At 36.6% G+C, this 19,142-nt stretch overlaps 1 protein-coding gene across 1 annotated transcript in view; it reads right to left on the bottom strand.

Moving 5' to 3' along the window:
* ctnnd2a (catenin (cadherin-associated protein), delta 2a) overlaps positions 1 to 19,142 on the bottom strand; it is a 396,135-nt gene that overhangs the window by 262,891 nt on the left and 114,102 nt on the right. Inside the window, exon 3 of the mRNA XM_067434320.1 lies at positions 13,784 to 13,899. Coding sequence (XP_067290421.1) covers positions 13,784 to 13,899 — 116 coding nt within the window. The remainder of the gene's footprint in view (positions 1 to 13,783; positions 13,900 to 19,142) is intronic.

Raw genomic sequence — 19,142 nt, 5'->3', positions numbered from 1 at the left:
AGAGCAGCCGCTAAATGCCAATGCATCAGTGTGAGTGTGAAGTCCAGTAACAGCCAGAGGCCGCTGCAGTCGCTCTTCATCTCTTTCTATCAACTATACTTTATTCTCTAACAAGTCCTCTGCTGTAACTCAATCTTCTGCCTTCAATAATTCACCATCTCTCAGGTCATTATATGAAGTCAGCTAATTAACACTGATGCAAGTGTAATTCTATGGGTCGACTGCTGTAGATAGAACAGGACAGAAAAAGGTCCTAAACGGCATTTGCCTCATTTAAGGTTAAGTGTGTAATTACTACATTAAAATGATTTCACCTATCACAGCTTAAAATGCTGTGTAAGCCATTCTATTCCCGAAATAGACCAGTCTTTGACAGACAGTCACTCGCATATACGACTAAATCTTCACTCTGGGTGACTCTGTACTATTTAATTCAGCTCAATGGCTGCTCAGTGTACCTGTATTTGACGTACAGTAAACTCCAGTGTAAAGGCCCACAACTCACCGGCACTTTCCTGAGAGCTCCGTTTCTCACACACGCGTTAAGAGAGAGAGAACGCGCGAGTCTAACATATCACGCAGAATCAACACGTTACATGTAAACGATATTCTTTGTAGTATTTTCCAGTAAAAATAAGTACATTTGGAATTATTCCGCTATTAAGAACAAGCAGAAGATATGCCGGTTTGTCTTGTAGTGGGCGGAACTAATGCACAAACGGCTATCATTGGCTGGCGCTCATCTATTACCGTCCTTGCTTTGATTTTAGCAAATCAGTTTGCCCGAACGCTGACAACACGATTAATATGAAGCCACTAGCTCATCAAACCTTAGTTCATTGTATATTATTATTATTAGTAGAACTAGTAGTAATGTAAGGTTAAATAAATGTATTATTATATGATAAAAGATTTATGTATAAATGTGAGACAGTTGGTTAAAGTCTGGAATCTGTGTTTTTGTTCAAAAGTTATTTGAAAATGTCCCGATAAATTTACTCATCCCCATCTCATCCAAGATGTTCATGTCTTTCTTTCTTATGTCTGTCTTTCTAAGTATTTTGAGGAAAACATTACAGGATTTTTCTATACATAATGCATTTCTATGGCAAGGACCTATTGAAGGTCCAAATCAATGCAGTTTTAAAGGACTTCGAAAGGCTTCAATGCACGATCCCAGCTGAGGAATAGGGTCTTTTCTGGCAAAACCTAAAATAAAAAAGTTTTAATTATATACTAAATTGCTCATCTTGCACTGCTCTGCAGTGCCCCACGGATTACACAATAATGTCAGAAAGGTCACACTAGACATAGGCAGAAGTATGGACCATGTTTGCAATGCGAATGTGCAAAAACTATACAAACGGCCTTTAGGTAAAACACCAATGTTAGATGATTTTGAAGCTGGAGATGGAGTGTTTTTCCACCTACGTCTAGCACTACCTCTCCGACGTGATTACGCAATCTGTGGCATGTCGGAGAGTAGCGCAAGATGAGCAAATTAGGTTAAAAAGTATAGGTTAAAAGTATATGTTTTTTTTAATGATCAAATGTTTCCCTATTCCCTAGACCCTATTCCTCGTCTGGGATTGAGCAGAGCCTCCTTAGCCCTCCAAAGCCCTCTAAAAACTGCATTTATTTGGACCTTCAACCCATTGGTTGCCATCAATGTCCATTATGTGGTGAAAAATCCTGGAATGTTTTCCTCAAAAAAAGTTTTTTCTTTTCTACTGAAGAAAGAGAGACACTGACATCTTGGAGATGGCGGTGAGTAAAATTTCAGGAAATCTTTATTTTAAAGTAAAATAATCATGTTCAGTTAAAATGACATATGCATTAATACATGGTTCAGAGTTTTATTTCTAATTACTAAAGTTAAATCATTAAATAGTGCTTGATTATAATAGCATAATAGAAAGTTTGATTGGCTGTTGTTAAGTGTATGTTCAGATACATAAAAAGCTGTGCCATTTTACAAAGATAAGCTGGTGAGTAAACTAAAATATTTGACAGACAGGCAGGCAGCCAGGCATACAGATAGACAGACGGATAGAAAGACAGATAGACAGATGTGGAGGGCTGAGCTCAAGCTGGCTGGGTAAATAGCAGCACTAATAGAGAAGGGAGGCTCCTGCATAGCAAGTGCAGGATTAGAACTGAATGAACTCATCAAATTCTTCTAACTTGAGGTTTGTTCAGCTGGATTATAAAGCTTCTGATTAACCTTAGATTCTATGTGCAAGATAAAGTTCAACCTTTGAGGAGCTGAACTTCATTTGTCTGTCTATATGCTAAATCAAACAAGTGCCAGATTCAGAGATGCTGATAAAGTGTCTGACCTAGGAATACAATGCCTTTAATGAGTCATTTCTCCAGGATATTACACACTGTCCCCAATTAGTGGGGCCAGCTGAGTTCTACACATTGATCAGAGGGATTTGCTGACCTTGTCAAATCGGTTGTTTTAGTGGAGTTTCACTGTGGACCTGAACTTGAAGACGCTTTAATAAATGCCTTACGTGATCCTTCTATCTGCCTGATTCAATATCCCCAACATGAGGGACCAACCAGAGCTTCAGCTTATCTTGTGGTTCGTTAGAGCTGATCTGGCTAATTTCACACACATTGAATGCAGCTCATTCAAACAAAACACAATAAAACACAACACAACACAAAACCACACAACAGAAAACAAAACCAGAAAATGAAACAACAAAACATAAAAAACAAAAAACAAAACACAACAGAAAACAAAACCACAAAACACAACAGAAAACGAAAACGAAACCACAAAACACAACAGAAAACAAAACCACAAAACACAACAGAAAACAAAACCACAAAACACAACAGAAAATGAAACCGCAAAACACAACAGAAAACGAAACCACAAACCACAACAGAAAACGAAACCACAAACCACAACAGAAAACGAAACCACAAAACACAACAGAAAACGAAACCACAAAACGAAACCACAAAACACAACAGAAAACGAAACCACAAAACAACAGAAAACAAAACCACAAAACAACAGAAAACAAAACCACAAAACAACAGAAAACAAAACCACAAAACAACAGAAAACGAAACCACAAAACACAACAGAAAACAAAACAAAACAACACAAAACAAAACAACAAAGAAAACTAAACCAAACCCTATACAAAACCAACGATTATTAGACTTTTTTTCATTAACACATTTTTTAAATAAGAACATTAAACTTTTTATAATGCGAAATGAATGATATATTCAAAGTATTTACACATCATGGTAATTTATATTAATTTACCAGAATAAATGTATTTATCAAAATAAATGTATTTTGATAAATACATTTATTTTGATAAATAATATAAAAATAAATTAGGGGGAAATATGTTTTTCACAAACTGTGTTGAAGTTTTTCCAGAGTTACAGTTTTTGTTTGTTTGTTTGTTTGTTTGTTTATTTGTTTATTTATTTATTTATTTATTATTTTCATTTATTAATTAATTTATTTATTTATTTATTGTATTAAATGTCCATTTATAGCTATACTTTGTAATTTTTTGGGCCTGGTAGCCATGGTTTTTAAAAATAGTTTGTGTTTTCCTTATTTAAAATATATTTTCATTTTTTTGTGACTTGGACATGCACTGCACTGCACCTGTGACCAATGTGTTTTAAAAAGATTTGATTTACACAATTCAATAACAAGCAGAAAAATTGTCCTCAGATGACTATCAACTCCATCCACAAACATCAAACCAATCTCTTGAAAATTGACCAGCGGTTCGTCCCTCCTTTTGAAACAACCCAATGTTCCTAACAGGTCCAGTTAGTGTGCAGACTGTATGTGGCATTTGGCATTTGACCACATGTGATGGGCTTGATGCTCGTGATGCTTGGGAGAGCACATGGGAGATTTGATGACACACACACTGGGTCCTTCTCATTAGCTGCAGAGACGGCGTACACAGAGAAACTGCTGACCGCTGAGGGCTTTTACAAATGCTGACATGTGGCCCCGTAAGTGACCTCATGGTTCAACGAGAGCTTGCATGTGGCGTACACACAAACACACTTTCTAACCAATATGCCCAGTGATCCCCTAAAGAAAGAAAAAAAAAATCAATGTTGTGTTTCACAGGCCACTGCAAGCTAATGAAAGTCATTCATTACACCAGCCAGCTACCAAAACACTTTACACTACCTCTAAACGCTTTATACCAAACCATCTATTAGCTTCTTTATTCCCTTTCCTCTCATCACATGTAAATGATTGTTTTAGACACAATAGAGCATTCATTTAGAGGTCAAGTTCACTCCTCTTCCTCCATTACAGCAAATTTTTTTCCCTGTGATTTGCATATTAATGGCAACCTTATCTACTCATCTGCACTTGCTTGTTTGGCCCAAGTAATGGAATCTCATCATGTCCAGTAGAATCCACCTAAACCGTTTCAATAAAAAAAAGGACAAATCTGCCAATACATATCAAAACAATATCTGCATTATTTGTCTTTTACTAATGAACAAATTTACCAAATTGATCTGGCATAACTGATCTCACCACTGTTCCTTCTTTGGACCACTTTTAATAGTTAATGGCCACTGCAGACCAGGAACACCCCACAAGAGCTGCAGTTTTGGAGATGCTCTGACCCAGTCGTCTAGCATAACAATTTGCCCCTTGTCAAACTTGCTCAAATCCTGACGCTTGCCCATTTTTCCTGCTTCTAACACATAATGTTCATTTGCTGCCTAATATATGTGATGAAGAGAAAATCAGTGTTATTCACTTCACCATAATGTTATGCCTGATTTTTTCCCCCCACTGTCACTTTGGATCAACTTAATGAATCGATTGCTGAAGAGTATTTTCAGTACCATTTTCCTGGATTTTAAACTTGCAATGTAAGAAATTTATGCAAAATGTACACAAATACAAAAAGTAGCATGGATAATATTAATAATAATAATATAAAATCCAATGCATGTTTCATGCTCAATTAATACTACTTGTCATTGTCTGTCTTTGGCATAGGCATAACTGAAGCATAATTGAAAATCAAGGCTTGGTTCTATTGGAAGTGCTTTGATGACATAATTTCTCATAATGCCATTCTATAAGAGTGCTAGTGTTGTCAAAAATATCGATATTTCGATATATATCGATACTGGAATATCTGAAACGATACGATTCTCAGTTTTTACAGTATCGATATCAGCTGCGCTCTCCTCTCTGACCGTCAGCGAGTTGACACACACACACCGGCATATTCTCACTCAGCCCGGTTAACCTCTGAGCACGGCGAACGCGCGTTCTGCTGGACTTTTTCCTCATGACAGTGTGTTTGTGTTAGTATTAGTGTGTGATCGGTCTGAATTTCGCGCGGGATTGCACATAAATTAATTCTACTAATCCCCGCAGATTTCGTGCTCCACATCTGAAGCGCACACACACATAGCCTACCGTAATAAAGCCGCCTCTGACATGATACAAGTGCAAACATTTGCTTCCTCTTCCAGCTTATTATTGGTCAAATACACTCAAAGAATTATCAGTGCACATCTGGAAGAGTATTAACGTAAACACAGTCGCAAACAGTTCAGGAAGAACGAGTAACAGGAACAGTGTTTAGGATCCGTGCGTCTGTTAGTCTTAAAGGGACCGCAGTCATTTGCTATTCAAACTACAAAAAGACAAACGATCAATCTGCTCTCTTATTTTTTTACGGTCTATGCTCTTGACTGATCAACTTGTGTAACTTTAACAGTTTCATCTGTACGCTATTGAATTTTTTTTACAAAGAACATTATCCAATGTTGTTTTAAATGTAATTACTATGCATTTTTTTAATTCAGTTTCTTATCTGAATGTTAGACCTACCTGAAAAAATAAAGCAGTCTGTTTAATTTGTATCTTCTAATCTATTGCATTTATTTGTGCTATTGTTTGTAATCTGTTTATTTGTTCTTATTTTATTACTGTTTACTCGTATTTTAAATTCAATTTACCATTAGAAATCAAGCTTTCTTGTGCTGTGTGTAAGCTATTGCAACACAATTACCCCATTGTAAAAAATACATTGAGATAGCAAAAATTTGTGAGATAATTTTAATAGTAATTGATCAATTGATCAATAATTGTTCAAATCAAAACGATGCCCAACCCTAAGGAACATGCTGGCCACATTAATTTTTAGTAAAAAATAACAATGAATAATAAGTTCTGTTGTCATATTAAGCATCTTATCTTATTTATTTATTTATTTATTTTTTTACTGTGGTATCGATTTAGTATCGATATATCGATATTTTAGTCTGATATCGTATCGAAGTTATAATTTTGGTATCGTGACAACACTAAAGAGTGCATAATTCTGTTCAGTCATACTGGTCCCTTATGCGCACAGGCTCTAAGAGGCTTATTATGGCATTATAAAGTAAAACCTTCAAAACGTCCTTCCTGTCCGTTTCTTCCCAGTTGATACGGCATCCATTGCTTCAGTCTGGGTAAATTCTTAACAATAATACATAACCACAGTACCACAATAATGAATAATCTACTTAAATTGATAAATTGAAATATTTCCCACCATTGAATCCTGGTCTAATAGCAAAGACACACAAGTTTAGTATCACTGGCAATGGACAGAAGCAAATAACACAAGCATACCGTGACATCCTTGATCCGAAAATGAGACTTAAATTTCAACTAAACGAATGTTCAAGGAAATCTCCCGATAATTTAGTTTTTGTCCTTCCACTTCTCTCCTGTTTGCAGTCACATGGTCTTTAGGATAATGACTTCCACTGGCTTACATTTTATGCACAACCTTTGCCGTTTAAAAGATACGCGCAGAACTTCAGCTGAAGCAAAATGGACAGTCATGCTTTCAGGCGAAGCAATTCACCACGGTACATTATTGCGCTGGAGCGTTGACTGGCAACCCATTATCCAATTTGAATAATAACACATTGCCTTCAGCCCGAGAGCTACGGAAGTCTCGGCTCTAAAAATATAGCATAGAATAGAAAGGAACAGGCAGAAATAGTGTGAAAGAGCTTTGCCTTAATGTCCTCTCTGTAGGTTACAGCAGCCGTTTAGAGAAGAGAGACCTGAAGAGGCCCACCCGCACACACACACACACACACACACACACGACGCACCCCTAACTGGGACGGCAGATGCTCAGCGGGAAAGATGCTGAATGGAACTAATCGTGCACACACACACACAATCAAACAAACAAACAAACAAACAAGAGGTTAAATATGCTCTGCAGCGAAAGAGAGAATTTAAGAAGCGCTTTATTAATGCAAAGGTAACAATGCTTTTATAAATGCAACCTCTTTCAATGTGACAATTCATCCTTGCACATTGGGAAATTAAGTTGTTTTTGGCTTCATATTAATGGATGGTCTTGCAAATTTGCATAGACAAAGGTTATATCTATAATAGCCTGTCTAAGAATTAAATAATTAAAATGGAATTTGACCATTTCACATTTTTGTGACTTTCACAATTGTATACAGTATCGTAGAATTTATACTTTATTTCTCACAATTGTGACTATATCTAGTAATTGTTACATCACACAAGTATGACTTTTTCTCAGAATTGCGACTAGGTCTCAGAATCTCTTTATTTCTCACAATAGGACTTATTTTAAACTTATTTCATGATTGTGAGTTGTAAATTTTACTCTGAAGTGGAAACAGGTTTTAACAGATCTCTGTACCTTCAAGCATTCAGACTTAAATTTAGTTAAAAAGCCTCAGGTTGACTTTAATACGCAGTGAGCGAGAGGAATTTTGGGTGGAAAATGTAAATGCACAGAGAGCTGAAACCTTTGGGGGAAATGGCCACATAGAGAACACATAGTCAGACATGTTATTCAGAGATGACCTTTCACTAAACACTGCCTGCTGTTCCCCAGGCACTGAGAGAAAAGATGGAAGAAAAAAAAAGAGAGGAAGTGAAGCTAGAAAGACAGAGCCACTGCATCAATACACACATTCAAAACTTAATACAAATAATGAGGATGTTCAGATTGCCTCCATACTCACATATGTGCACTAAATGACCCATATTCTAATACTGTAAGCAGTCAAACTACTAAACCAAATGATGCGCCATTTGGATGAAGGCATCATTTAGAGCCAGGGCTAATTTCTCAATGTCAAGATGCCTAATGTACCTAGACAGCATTTTGGAACCAACTTATTTTAATTTGGCTAGTTCCACACACACTTACTCGGGACATGCCTAAGATGCTCAAAAATGGTTGTTTTCTATAAAGATGCCCATGATGGCTTAAAATGCTGTGTTCTCATGCAACCAGGGGGCGGGACCCACTAAGGGGCCTCAGTACACATCCTATGAGACCAAGAGATGGATTAACCTGTTAACAGAAGTGTTTTAATGATCCAATATTTTAGTAATCATTATAAATTAGTTATTCAAAAGATAAAACACTCAAAATTCATCATGTGAAAACAGTCAATGGGAACAGACATTGCGATATGATGGAAGCGGTCCTTTAACATGAAGCGGGGACCTCCCCCTACTGGGCGGTGTCGTTTAATCATGGAAAAATTACTGCACTGTGACCTCTAGCGGCAAAAAACTTACATATTGTGGCTTTAACAGTTAAAAAAAAAGTTTTAAAATAAGGCAAAACAAGCTTTAAATGAAACTAAACAGCTCAAATTAAGATGTGAAGAGACATACTATTTCTTTTTAATTTGCTCCCTCAAAAACTCTTATTTATTTAAAGTTAGGGTAGGCAATTTCAGAGCAACTAGCAATAGCAAGCTAGCTTTGAAAGCATTAGATCCCAACCTCCCTTAAGAGCATCTCCAAAGCCACGCCATACAGCAATTCTGCAAAGTGCCATGAGACTGTGTTAAATTACTCATATCTGAAACCATAATATTACAATAATAATGAACGTAAACAACTTACAGAGCTTGTGCGCCACCTGACTGCTGCAGATTCATTTAGGGGTTGATAGTGATGCCATAGAAAACATAAATCTGAGTCTGAGCACTTGAACAGCTCCGGTGGAATATCACAGGCTGCCATCTTGTAATTGCGGTTACGACGTGGCGTAAATGCAGCATAAGTGTGGAACTTTCAAAGCAATCTGAGCTACAGTAGCTCATCTGTTTGATCGGACAACAGGCCAGCCTTCGCTCCCCTCGTGCATCATTGAGCCTTGGCCGCCTATGACCCTTCTGCCGGTTTCCCACTGTTCCTTCCTTGGCCCAGTTTTGATAGATACTGACCATTGCTGACTGGGAACACCCCACAAGAGCTGCAGCTTTGGAGATGCCCTGACCCAGTTGTCGAGCCATCACAATTTGGCCCTTGTCAAACTCGCTCAAATCCTAACACCTGCCCATTTTTCCTGCTGCTAACACAAAGTTATCCATCATGATATATTACTATATTATCTATATCACTGTATATACTATATTAATATATCACTCCTAGTTTAGAGTCAAAAATTGGATGCGCCAATGTCCAAAAATGCTGTCTAGGTAGGCAGCTCACTCATTTTAAAGACAGCCACTGTCTAAAATGCTCGAAAAGAGAGCTGATAGGAGGCAGCAGTTGATTGAGAGAAGCAGGTCTATCTCACTTCCTGATGTCTGCTATCTCTCCTAAGAGATATTACCTAATGCTCAGCATCAAGACATTAACTGTCAAATGGAAGCGATGTCTCCTGACAGAATAAAGACTAAAAGGTTATTCAGTCAGAATATTTTACCATCCAACCTAAGAGAGAAGAGAGTTGTAAGAGACAGGTGCTAAACATTTAGTTAAATTTACTTGTGAACGTGTTAAAAACATATAAACTCAGAAATAGGTTTTGCTACAGGAGAGATCAAAATTGAACCAATCCAAAATAGAAGAAAACATGACACCACAGAAGAAGGGGAAAAAAACGGGGTATGTGAGTGTGTAATCACGTTATTGGGCAGGACGTGTTCCAGATAGCCGTGAACCAGACTGATTCAGTGCCAGAGAGTGACTGGATTTACAGCAGTAACACATTAACACACATGAATCACACTCAATGTTTACTCAACTCTGTATGCTGCTACTGAAAACACATGCAAAAAAGAACATTTTAATGTGCACCCAGTTTTGGTTTGCAGCCAAGAGTTTTCCAATTATACATGATATCAAGTTTAAAGTCAAATTTCATAAAATGTCTCAAATGCATTTTTATGCTTTGTGACAAATTTAGACGAAACATTCCAGCTTATTTCACGCTCAGAAAATAACCGACTTAAAGTCCATCCTGCAGTACAACAAAACTACCCAGCTTTCACACTCATCTTCACACACTTCGCCACTCATACAGTAAACCTTATTTTTGGCTTTGTAGCAGTGTCTTTGCAAGTATACACCTCTCCCACAGTGAGTCGAGTCTCTTTATCAACTCTACCCAGAATTCCCAGGAGACTCATTTGACAATCAAGGCCGGTCTACTGTAATAGCATCTCCAGTCTTGCAAGCTGTCAGGCTGATAAGTCATTGCTAGAAGACACTGGCTCAGTGTCTTTGGCTCAAGTATAAAATCTAACAATATGCAACAGGTGATAGAAAGACACACAATATACACTCAAATAAAGATGAAAGACAAAACAATGTTCTAAAAAAATCTAACAAAAAAATCCTAAAAAAATAATGTCTGTTATCATTTCATAATAGTAACAGCTATAATACATTAAAGAATTCAAAATCTCAAACCTATATTTTATTGACAATAGAATTTAGATAACATATCAAATGTTGAAAGTGCATTCCAAATATTGGCTCTTTTTGGATTTCCTGAGCTACACATTCCAAAAAAGTTGAGACAGGCAGCAATAAGAGGCCGGAGAAGTTAAATGTACATATAAGGAACAGCTAGAGGACCAATTTGCAACTTATTAGGTCAATTAGCAACATGATTGGGTAAAAAAAGAGCCTCTCAGAGTGGCAGTCTCTCAGAAGTCAAGATGGGCAGAGGATCACCAATTCCCTCAATGCTGCAGCGGAAAATTAGAAGTTTTTTAGAAAAAATTGCAAAGTTATCTTTATCTATAGTGCATAATATCATCCAAAGATTCAGAGAATCTGGAACAATCTCTGTCCATAAGGGTCAAGGCTGGAAAGCCATACTGGAAGCCTGTGATCTTTGGGCCCTTAAGGCACTGCGTCACACACAGGAATGCTACTGTAATGGAAATCACAACATGGGCTCAGGAATACTTTCAGAAAACATTGTCAGTGAACACAATCCACAGTGTCATTCGCTGTTGCTGACTAAAACTTTATAGGTAAAAAAATAAGCCATATCTAAACATGAATGCGTGTGGCATGGGTAGCTTACACATCTGGAAAGTCACCATCAATGCTGAAACGTATATCCAAGTTCTAGAATAACATATGCTCCCATCCAGACGTCGTCTCTTTCAGGGAAGACCTTCCATTTTCCAATATGACAATGCCAGACGACATACTGCATCAATTACAACATCATGGCTGTGTAGAAGAAGGATCTGGGTACTGAAATGGCCAGCCTGCAGTCCAGATCTTTCACCCTTAGAAAACATTTGGCGCATCATAAAGAGGAAGATGTGACAAAGAAGACCTGAGACAACTTAGCAACTAGAATCCTGTATAAGACAAGAATGGGACAACATTCCTAAACTTGAGCAACTTGTCTCCTCAGTCCCCAGACGTTTGCAGACTTTAATAAAAAGAACATATGCCACACAGTGGTAAACATGGCCTTGTCTCAAATTATTATGTGTTGATGCCATTATTTTTTTTAAAAAAATGTAAAACTTATTTGTCCCTTAAAATTATAGATTTTCTCAGTTGAAACATTTGATATGTCATATGTTGTATTCTGAATAAAATATTGAAATTCAAAACTTCCACATCATAGCATTCTGTTTTTTATTCAAAAATCGTAGTGTCCCAACTTTATCGGAATCGTGTTTGTAAAATAAAATAAAATAAATGCATAAACGCTGTCTGCAACCCCCAAAAGCTTAATTTTCTTTATGCCATTTATGTTTTTTGAGGTAAAACATTATTAGAAAATACAATTGATGAAGACAGCCAGAAAACACAACACTTAGCATGTATATGAGGAGACCAAATTCACTTGAGTTCACATTAAATAATTACGATCTCCTCTTGTTAGTAGGAAAAAGAGGACTCAAACACAGCACAGCTTCATAGAAAGAGTTACTGATTGAGTATTGCATTTGTTCTGGAAAGTCAAATGTAACAGAAACCACAAACGGAGCAACGCCATAAGAGAACAGGTTTGAATGAGTGTTTTCACAGATGGCCACTGGAATCATCAGTTAAAATGAAGTCTTAATCAGCTGGATGTTGTGTAAATGCTTCACTTATGGCAAATGAAAAGGCCAAATCAATATTATATAGCAGAGTAACATTGTAGCTTTCTTCCCGTACAAGCTCTCAGTGGTAGTAACCTTGAGACTCTGAGCGCAGCAGGACTTCCTTTCTTTCTCACCCTGTCAATTTGAAAATATGACCAAGTTAAAGACTGATTCCTTTCAGATAAGACAACTGTGAATAGGGGATAAAAATGTGTGGCAAAAATGATAGACAGCATTCTCTTGGTTTAAACATGCACTGTCTTAACTAAGAGTTACTGTAAGAGAAACACACACTAATGAAAGAGCTCAGAGTGACAGACCTCCACTGGTTCTCCCTGAAACCAAAAAAAAAGCTCTCACAGCCAACAAGAGATTCCTGGAAGGTCAAGCCACCAAGAGATACACATAATTAACAAGTGTGACTGTGTGAGGAATGTTAACTAAAGCTAAATGATGTTAATCGCTATTGAATGTTGGGGACGCTAATGGGACACTCACTTAAGAGAAGAACTACGCTTCCCCTTGGATTCAACATTGCTATTTTTATGCATGCATTTTTATTTTTTATTTTATTTCATGTACAAACACAAACTATGTTTTAGAATGTTTTAGAATTAGAAATATATAAATATATTTAAAGTATATTTATATATAAAATATTTATATTATTTAATGATATAAGTAAATTGATGTGATTAATTGTTTGACAGCCTAAATAATTAATTTATTCTTAGTATTTGTATTTTATTATAATAAAATATTGTATTATACACATTTCTAAATATATATATATATATATATATATATATATATATATATATATATATATATATATATATATATATATATATATATATATATATATATATATAAACAAACACGCACAAAAATAAAAGGGCTAGTCTATAATCAGCTTTATATAAAAACAATAGAAGTCTATTGTATGTCCTTATTTATCTAAGTAATGTGTGCAGACGTGAGTCCGGTGCTCAGGTGGCGCTCTGTCATGCAGTAAATGTCTATGAGCTTCTCTAAGGCATGAGAAAAAACCTGTGGAAACTAGTTCAACCCAGTTGCCCTCATGAGACAGAATCACATGTAGGCAAAAACATAAGCATTTAGATAAAAAGATGAAAATACACCAACATGCACATATAAGTGCATGTACTTTCTTTCACATACAAACTTAAGGTAAATCACATTATGAGCTGAAGTTACATTTTGACGCACCCAACCATTGCACAAAGTCAAGAATATTGTCAACATTTCCATAACCATACAAAATTACATCCTTCAGACAGCACTGCCTTATTATATAGACTTGTTGAAGCATTAGATAGCCACCGCACACACCCACACAGTACATTAGCATTACCTGATACTGCTCATGCTGCCACCTGTCTCAGATCCCAGTTTGCATCGCTCCAGTTGAGTAGCCACTATCTGACGCTCCGCCTCCAGCTCTCGAGTTAATCTTTCAAACTGTAGCTCCTGAGAAAAGAATAAGACAGATGGGCAGTTAACTAAATTCATTCAATGCCATTACATCACTTACACAAGAAACATGTGAAGGATATTGAAAAACAACATATTCTGATTAAAACTGTACCGTCCAACACAAGTCTGTCCACAGTAGAACAGTTGAACAAGAATTGTCTATTTTCTGAGGAGAATTTGATTGGCACTTTTAAAAGAACTACTAATTACGTTCAATGCCATTTTAACAGTCTATATTAATATAGAGGGCACGTTCTGTTCTCTCCTGTAATTATATTGAGTTAAAACTTGTTATTTTGATTATATTAAACTCTAGTCCCATAAAGGAACTTCTTTAGAATTTGTGGAGCAACATGCAAGCCAGCTATAAATCAAACGGGCAGACCTCCGGCCAGCCTTGAGAGATGATAATCACCACTAACGCCTCAGCTGGGACTGAAAAAGCACCATCAGCACATATAATCGCAAAGACGTCCAGCCCAAAGATGCCCCCTACAGGCAGTCAAGTTTCCCCTTCCAAGACAACATTTCCTCCAATGAGAAGCCTTCAAAGAACTTTCAATTCTTCAAATACACTCAAAGAAGGACAAAAGCTGCCTAACACAGTGTTCTAACAAGACATGATAAGATTCCAGCAAAAAGCAATTTGTCCGTCAACACCAGAAGCGACAGGAAAACGATACTCAACAAAAAATAAAAAATCAAATCAGAAGAACACGTTGACGCCTTTTAGTGTGGCGTTACAGATCACAGTAGCACCTCTGTTCAAGCTAAGCTTTTCACATAGAATTTTCATGAACTGATCATCTCTTCCACTTTACTGCTGGTTACAGCACAAATAAACATGAATGAACATCAGAAGGTATGTTGTCAGTCCAGATTATTTGTGTATCCAATTGGATTGCACACTGTGCATTGCAACTCTTCTCTTCTGCATTGACAATTACGTTGCACTATTAGGCATATACACAGAAAATGACAACAGCAATATGGAGTGGTTTGCAATAAAGGAGTTTTCCAACTTACAACATGACAATGTATAGCCAATGTAGGAGGCTGGTATGCATTGCTTTATTCTGTACCAGTATCAAAATCATTATATCATTATATCTCCATTATATTGTAATTTTCTGCTTGACTGGCACTTTGCATCAACACAACCTTGCTTATGCAACATTTCTGCATGTTTTCCTTTAACAATGTCTGACATGTTTATGTTTTATGTGCCGTAAGAAAGTGACACAAACCATGTGAAATCCAATTAGACCAGTCAGACTAAAAAGGATTTCCAGAAATGGGATATAATAGGATTTTTAAAACATATTTGAATGTAGCTAGAACGGATTTGTAAAAATCACAATTAATGTGATTTTTTGTTGTTCACACTTGCTAAATATCATCTGATTCAGATCGGTTATGCTCAAAATCCATTTATAATGACTTAAGCTGTCAATCACTTCCATTGCAGCATGACTGGCTACAATGCTCAATGGCATTGAGCAAAAAACAAATCGAGTCTAAATAGTCTTGGCTATTGGGCACCGTGCCTATCGATTCCTGACCTGCACCGCAAATGATAACGTAAATATTACACCCAAACACACTTGCAGGACTATGATGCGGCCAACAAATGCGACACCCAGAGGTCGAGCTTTTGAAATAAGAATAACACAGCAATCGAATCCAACGTCGTTGTAGCTGGTTATGACAAAAACTCTGATTAACATAGAAAAGCTTTAATCGTGAGTCACGTAGTAATGGGTGATATAAACGATATGCAATATAAACGATACAAAGTTGGCCTACAATAAAGATGTTAATTCTATTGCGATAATGCATGTTGATGACGGAATCTACCTGTGAAATTTAAAGCCACGAGCTGCAACTGATCGCAACGCATCATCGTATTCGTCATCTTGAGTAAACATAGTTTACTGAAAGTTTACTGGAAGCAAAAAAAGAAAAAGCTGAAAAAAAGACTGGTGCAACATCCAGAATTTGGACTGAATATATTGGACTGAAATTTTCAGACTATATTAGGCAACTGTTGATACTTAAATGAAAATGTAAGTATCAAAAGTGATACTTAAAAATGAAAATTACCCCATGATTTAATCACCCTCAAGCCATCCTGGGTGTGTATGATATTCTTCTTTCAAACAAATACAATTTGAGTTATATAAAAAAAATTCCCTGGCTAATCCAAGCATTATAATTGCAGTTAATCATCATCTTCCTAGCATATTTTTTACGCTTATTTGTAGGGTCTGCTTTACACACTGATTTTTACGTTGGATGGCCTTCCTTCCTGTTGTCAAAATTATTGGCGCACGACTTCTGTTTTTAAAGCGTAACTGCCACGACAAAGACGTCTGACGTAGCGTAAATAAGCGTAACTGGCACGGTGATGACGTTGGACGTAGCAAACTGTTTTGAACTGTGAGATGCTACTCTTTCGGCGGTCTGCCGGAAGCTCGATACTTTACTTTATTATGTGTTCAATGTATATGTTTCTAACAAAAAAACATTGATTCACTTCAGAAGGCCTTTATTAACCCTTGGAGTTGTGTGGATTACTTTTATAATGGATGGATGCACTTTACTGATATTCAAATTTTGGGCTCCCATTCACTGCCATTATAAAGCCAGGACATATTTTAATAAAACTCGTCTGAAAGAAGAATGTCATATACACCTAGGATGGCTTGAGGGTGAGTAAATTATGGGTAAAAAGAGTAAAAATTGAAATTCAATTTGGCCAACTGAAAATATTTTGATGTGATCAGTCACTTGAAAATGTTCAATTGGAGACATGATTTTTGTTTTAGTGAATGGGATCATTTAGGGTGAACTATCCCTTTAGTAGGGCACGATTTAAGACCCCAAAGCGTTTTATTTCTGCAGAGTAGAAATGGTCCAGAACATGGAGATGAGGATAAAATAGGAACTCTGAAAACAAATCAGCTCCTCAGCATGTGTTCTCCTCACCGGTACCTGTTTTAATTACAGCTGGGCAGGAAGATCGATAGGGGTCTGATCCGTATCCACATGCATACAGGGGTCGTACAACAGAAGGGTTTATTGATCCAGCTCTGAAAGCCATTTGTGGACTAAATCAGATGATGTTGTGTCCTACCAACCCTTATTCCCAGACATCAGAATAACTCCTTATACCTTTTCAATCCCAAAACACCCCTCTTCATCCACACTTAATCACAACCAACCAGCTCTCTGCCACGGAAAAACAGCAAACCACAAATGTGCTGCAAATTAAACTCCTTTCCTCTTCTTTTTTTCTCACACCTTTCATACTTCTCCAGCAGGGTTTTTCACTTCTCACATTTGTGCAGTTCAGGACACTGACACATTAAAAGAGGATACGGACTGTGAAATGCTTCTAGCCTACAGAGGAATACATTCTAATTAAATCTAAAGAACGATGCATTGCATGGCTGTGTTCTCCACTTTTTAGAACTATTTTCAGCAATCTATTAAATAACAACGCTATATTTGTTATAATTTGGCTGAAACTATGTATGAAACTAGGCAACACTGAATATTGCTATGATTATAATATGATTTTTATTAGGTCTCTACGCGTTATAAAGACTGCGTCATAAAATTATCATTACAGGCGGGTATGAGAGCGCCAAGACATTTTAATGTCTCATATTTCTTATTTAAAATTCAAAAATAGTTGAGATGGTAAGTTTGTTCAGTTTAATCTGGCTGTTTCAATTAATCGATTCAAAACTTTGAAGCAACAGTTTTGCATCATCACCAAATATTCACACATATACAGCCCTAAAGGGGACGTGGTGATGGGAAGAAAAAGAAAACTTGATATTTCAAAGATATTTCAAATCTTCAGCACTCACTCACAAAATATTTGTGTTCCCCTGAGAATCTTTGCATTTGCTAGCAGAACTTTTCACGCACAAATCTCTCTCTCTCTCTCTCTCTCTTTCTCTCTCTCTCTCTCTCTCTCTCTCTCTCTCTAGTTTGGTGAAAGAACGCAAATGTCTTGAGAGAGAATGCAAAATGCAAGTGAATTATTTTTGTGTTCACTCACAAAAGATTTGAAATGTTGTGTTTTTTTCCCTCCCAATGTATTATTTCCATCACAAATTTTTTTGTGAGCAAACAAAGTTTCTCAGGGGAGTGCAAAAGCATTAAAATACAATTTGTTTTGCAGCACAATGTCCCTTTTCGTATTAAAATGGTATTAAAGATACAAATATTTAATAAAATATTGTTTTATATTATAATCTGTATTATCAGGGCTTGACACAAACTTTATGCTCACTAGCCACTGTGGCTAGTGGTTTTCTAAAAGTACTAGCCACTCAGTATTTTTACTTATCATTCGATAACATGGGGAAAATTTATTTATGTTATTATTAATATGTTATTTCATAATTTGGCAGCAGGTATATTAGTGACTGCTGTCACTTTAAGACCTGACACACGGACTCGTTATACTGTTTACTTGTACTCATTCACTGTCAGAAAAAAGGTACATTGCTGTCACTGGGGCGGTACCCTAAGGTACAAAACCGATAAGGTACTAATATGAACCTTTAAGGTACTTTTTAGGGTACTAATGTGCACTCTTAAAGTACTGATATGCACCTTTTAAGGTACTAATATGTACCATTTAGGGGTGAGTAATACAAATACCCTAATACCTTAGGGTACCGCCTCAGTGACAGAACTGTACCTTTTTTTTTTTTTTTTTTTTTTGAGTGTTTACTGTACGGTTTCTGTGTGCTGTGATTGCTCCCTGTAAAATTTGTAACAGAAGCAGGATAGAAGTATATACATGTTTCCAGCCTGAGCTACAGGGTGAAATCAAATCCCTGGCAGATCGGGCTGGGTTTACCCAGTCTACCAACGATATTCATCTAGAGCAAGTGAAGCAAGTGAGTGAGGAGAGGCGGGTTTGTGTGTCAACCCGCTGTCGGAGAGATGAGAGAGCAAGAAAACACAGCTAGTATCGTGTATTTATTCAGTGAAAAATGAGTATTGGAAGCATTTCAATTATTTCAGTATCGATATGCGTCAAAAATCTATATTTTTTTTCCAACTCTGCACTTAGATTATTATTTCAGATACATTTTAAAAGACTACAATTGAAAAAGTGGCTAGTACACTAACAAAAGTTGCTTCTTTAAATTTAAGTACAATCAACTTACGGTAGTTATTTAAGTCAATTCAACTTAAATTACATTTATCTG

The sequence above is a fragment of the Pseudorasbora parva genome, chromosome 24 (genome assembly GCF_024679245.1).
Source record: "Pseudorasbora parva isolate DD20220531a chromosome 24, ASM2467924v1, whole genome shotgun sequence".
Classification (NCBI taxonomy): Eukaryota; Metazoa; Chordata; class Actinopteri; order Cypriniformes; family Gobionidae; genus Pseudorasbora; species Pseudorasbora parva.
This window is presented reverse-complemented; position numbering and strand designations above follow the sequence as displayed.